The sequence below is a fragment of the Coregonus lavaretus genome (assembly GCF_964263955.1).
Source record: "Coregonus lavaretus genome assembly, chromosome: 23".
NCBI lineage: Eukaryota > Metazoa > Chordata > Actinopteri > Salmoniformes > Salmonidae > Coregonus > Coregonus lavaretus.
The window spans coordinates 34,135,565-34,140,251 of NC_140010.1; the positions used below are offsets into that span (position 1 = coordinate 34,135,565).

At 43.3% G+C, this 4,687-nt stretch overlaps 1 protein-coding gene across 1 annotated transcript; it reads left to right on the forward strand.

The window, feature by feature from the left end:
• Positions 1-1,965: 1,965 nt before the first annotated feature.
• Positions 1,966-3,792, forward strand: LOC311098629 (small ribosomal subunit protein uS19). Its single transcript, XM_084139161.1, has 4 exons — positions 1,966-2,013; positions 2,367-2,452; positions 3,087-3,321; positions 3,638-3,792. Exons 1-4 carry the CDS (start codon positions 2,011-2,013, stop codon positions 3,749-3,751), a joined length of 438 nt encoding a protein of 145 aa, XP_083995287.1. The 5' UTR covers positions 1,966-2,010; the 3' UTR covers positions 3,752-3,792.
• Positions 3,793-4,687: the final 895 nt, after the last annotated feature.

Here is a 4,687-nt window from a genome sequence, read left to right on the forward strand (position 1 = left end):
TCAGGGACAAGATTGTAGACCTACACAAGGCTGGAATGGGCTACAAGACCATCGCCAAGCAGCTTGGTGAGAAGGTGACAACAGTTGGTGCGATTATTCGCAAATGGAAGAAACACAAAAGAACTGTCAATCTCCCTCGGCCTGGGGCTCCATGCAAGATCTCACCTCGTGGAGTTGCAATGATCATGAGAACGGTGAGGAATCAGCCCAGAACTACATGGGAGGATCTTGTCAATGATCTCAAGGCAGCTGGGACCATAGTCACCAAGAAAACAATTGGTAACACACTACGCCGTGAAGGACTGAAATCCTGCAGCGCCCGCAAGGTCCCCCTGCTCAAGAAAGCACATATACAGGGCCGTCTGAAGTTTGCCAATGAACATCTGAATGGTTCAGAGGAGAACTGGGTGAAAGTGTTGTGGTCAGATGAGACCAAAATCGAGCACTTTGGCATCAACTCAACTCGCCGTGTTTGGAGGAGGAGGAATGCTGCCTATGACCCCAAGAACACCATCCCCACCGTCAAACATGGAGGTGGAAACATTATGCTTTGGGGGTGTTTTTCTGCTAAGGGGACAGGACAACTTCACCACATCAAAGGGACGATGGACGGGGCCATGTACCGTCAAATCTTGGGTGAGAACCTCCTTCCCTCAGCCAGGGCATTGAAAATGGGTCGTGGATGGGTATTCCAGCATGACAATGACCCAAAACACACGGCCAAGGAAACAAAGGAGTGGCTCAAGAAGAAGCACATTAAGGTCCTGGAGTGGCCTAGCCAGTCTCCAGACCTTAATCTAATAGAAAATCTGTGGAGGGAGCTGAAGGTTCGAGTTGCAAAACGTCAGCCTCGGAACCTTAATGACTTGGAGAAGATCTGCAAAGAGGAGTGGGACAAAATCCCTCCTGAGATGTGTGCAAACCTGGTGGCCAACTACAAGAAACGTCTGACCTCTGTGATTGCCAACAAGGGTTTTGCCACCAAGTACTAAGTCATGTTTTGCAGAGGGGTTAAATATTTATTTCCCTCATTAAAATGCAAATCAATTCATACAATTTTTGACATGCGTTTTTCTGGATTTTTTTGTTGTTATTTTGTCTCTCATTCTGTCTCTCACTGTTCAAATAATAATAATAATAATAATAATATGCCATTTAGCAGACGCTTTTATCCAAAGCGACTTACAGTCATGCGTGCATACATTTTTGTGTATGGGTGGTCCCGGGGATCGAACCCACTACCCTGGCGTTACAAGCGCCGTGCTCTACCAGCTGAGCTACAGAGGACCAAATAAACCTACCATTAAAATTATAGACTGATCATGTCTTTGTCAGTGGGCAAACGTACAAAATCAGCAGGGGATCAAATACTTTTTTCCTCTCACTGTACTTATAACTGGAGATCGACATTATATGGTGCAGTGAAATGTGCTGGAGAAAATTAGGGTTAAGTGCCTCGCTCAAGGGCATGTCGACAGATTTTACACCTTGTCGGCTCAGGTACTTGAACCAGGGACCTTTCAGATACTAGCCCAACGCTCTAACCGCTATGCTACCTGCCTTTGTTAGTAAATGTAACATAATAAAATGCTAATTTATTTTATCTCCTGCCTATGTGTTATTGCATGTCAATGTATTTTTCTGTGAGGACTTTCATGAAAAAGGATGACATTTTTACATTTTAGTAATTTAGCAGACGGTCTTATCCAGAGCGACTTACAGTATTGAGTGCATACAATGTTTTAATTTTATAGCTGTGTGTTTTCATTTGGATATCTCTGTTGAAGCAAGTCGAGTATGGGGACTTCAACTTCAATAGAAGTTGTATTGTTTGATTGGTTTGATGAAGCTGAAATTGAATTTTCTTGTGCAATACCACCACCTACTGGTCCACTGAAAATTACAACTATTTGCATGGGCGGAAATTGATAACCGGATGTTCCTGTGAGTCGCGCGATATTTGGACCAACGAGAATTCTGAATGTTCTTTTCCCCGGAACATCAGGCAAGATGGTAGGTGACCAATTTTACAAGTACCCGAACATGACAATCTATGTCCATCTCAGTAAAATTATAAAACCTTCTAATTAATACATCATGTAGTTCGATTTATCACCACTTATCAATCGGTACATTGGTGAATTTTAGGATGGAACAAGATTGGCACTACCACATAGTGTCGCCTGCAGTGCTAATGCTTTTCACTGAGTCACGTTCTCTTTTAGAGACATGAGTTCGGCACGAAATCCCGACTAACACAGTCGCTAGGAATGTTATGAAGTATTTCACAGTGAATGCCATGTTCAACATGTTGTCGTTGGCCCTCGATGTCCACTGGGTTGAAGTAATTTGTGTTGCTTTCCTAGGCGGATGTTGAGATCAAGAAGAAGCGTACCTTCAGGAAGTTCACCTACAGAGGTGTGGACTTGGACCAGCTTCTGGACATGTCCTAGTGAGTAAACCATTTATTTCAATACTGCGCCACTATATTTGGCAATATTGGTGGTTGCATTGTGGTATGTTGGTGAAAGCTCAGCTGTTCCTGTGAGTGTAGCCATCATACCAATGCTAAATGAACCCCATCTTGCAGAAGGGTGACGTCTGGCAGTGACACTCTCTCTTTCGAAAGTTGGGTACATTTATGAATAGGCTGTGTTCCATCTTCATTTGTTTTCTCCATTTTGCATTTCATACAAATCATTATGTAATGAATTGGGCTATGACTAAATATGTTCACATCTAAAGGCCAACCAGTTTGGGGTTAACATGTTGTGGTCCTCTGTAGTTCAGCTGGTAGAGCACGGCGCTTGTAACGCCAAGGTAGTGGGTTCGATCCCCGGGACCACCCATACACAAAAATGTATGCACGCATGACTGTAAGTCGCTTTGGATAAAAGCGTCTGCTAAATGGCATTTTATTATTATTTTATTATTAGTGAAGGAACACTGTCTCTGGCAGTCAGGATTCGTTGTAATTTTTCATTGAACTCCCCTGTAATAGTCTCCAGTCTGCTATTTGGATCAAATTAATGTGCATTTGAAAGTGTCCCTGACTGCATTATGACCATACCCCCGTCCTCCTCCAGTGAGCAACTAATGCAGTTGTACTGCGCCCGCCAGAGGAGGAGGCTCAACCGTGGCCTTCGCCGCAAGCAGCAGTCCCTCCTGAAGCGCCTGCGTAAGGCCAAGAAGGAGGCTCCCCCCATGGAGAAGCCCGAGGTGGTGAAGACTCACCTCAGGGACATGGTCATCCTGCCTGAGATGGTCGGCTCCATGGTCGGAGTGTACAACGGCAAGACCTTCAACCAGGTTGAAATCAAGGTGAGGTTTGGGGATTGCTGGACTCAGCATGGCCTCCCCTGAGGTTGTAATTGTAAACCATTTTTGTTTACTTTTTGCTGGTTTCTTCAACCTCTTGCCCCTCACGTGCATGCAATTAATCTACATTTGCCTCACCTTTTGCAACCACAACCCCTGATTTCTGTACACTTTTGTCCTGTAACAATGTATTAAGTGTTCTCTAGTGTGTAGACACTATACAATGTAGTTATTCTTTAGTCAAGGTTGTATTCTAGCTGAAATGTCAAGTAATAGGATTGTCCTGCTCAACACTAACGTTGTACATATTTCTCTGCAGCCTGAGATGTGCGGCCACTACCTGGGGGAGTTCTCCATCACCTACAAGCCAGTCAAGCACGGTCGTCCCGGTATCGGTGCGACACATTCTTCCCGTTTCATCCCACTGAAGTAGAATGGCTGCGGTCTTTGTATAAATAAAATTGAGTCCCCACACACTTGTCTGTTGGCTTTCAATGTAAAAAAGTTTTGTTCTGTTTGCTTGAATTTTTACAATTCATTTGGTTATAAATGGCCATATTGGAGTTATGCAAATATGTGGACTTGTTTAACTGCCCAATGGTTTTGTTTTAACAAATCTGGGCGCTTGTGCCAATGTGTGAAATGAATTGGGTCCAGTTTTTGTGATTGTTGCATGGGCTGGTGCATGTCTAGTGAACTGGGAATTGTATAAAAGAAATATAGACCTTTTATACAGTCATTGACAATATCGATTTGAATTGAATATCTTCATCTGTTTCAAAGTTATTGGAGAGAATGCATTTCCAATGCAATAATATCGAGTAATTTAGAGCTTCGGGAAACTACTTTCAATACCCGATGGTTACAATAGAATGAATACAATTTGATATTTATAATAAGGAATAATTGTCTTGTCTCATATCCAACCAAATCAAGATTTCTGATTAGGCTCCGGCGCAACGTTCGCGCAGCATGATCAATGCGAACACAGCCGAATAGAAGCTCTGTGGGCCTGTAAAAGTGCCGAATTAGCCCCCAGGTTAAAGGTTCCTGGGTGTCCTTCGTGATCTACGTTTACGTGTTGCCGCATTGTGATTAACGTCATGGCAGCAGCATTAAGACTTCCGGTTTTCCAATTTTGCCTTCACAATGAAAGTCTGCTGTAAAACGCAATGCGTATGATACGAAATCAATAATTTGTTCAGCTTTGCATAGTGCGTAATAGGGGCGGATTGGCCATCTGGCAAATGCTAGATGGGCTTGACCATGTTTTAGGTGGGTGTGTTGGTCGAAATTGACACAAACAAAAATATGTTTTTTATTTAAGGAAAAAACAATGAAAAAGGTGACATGGCTGGCTGACCATGGA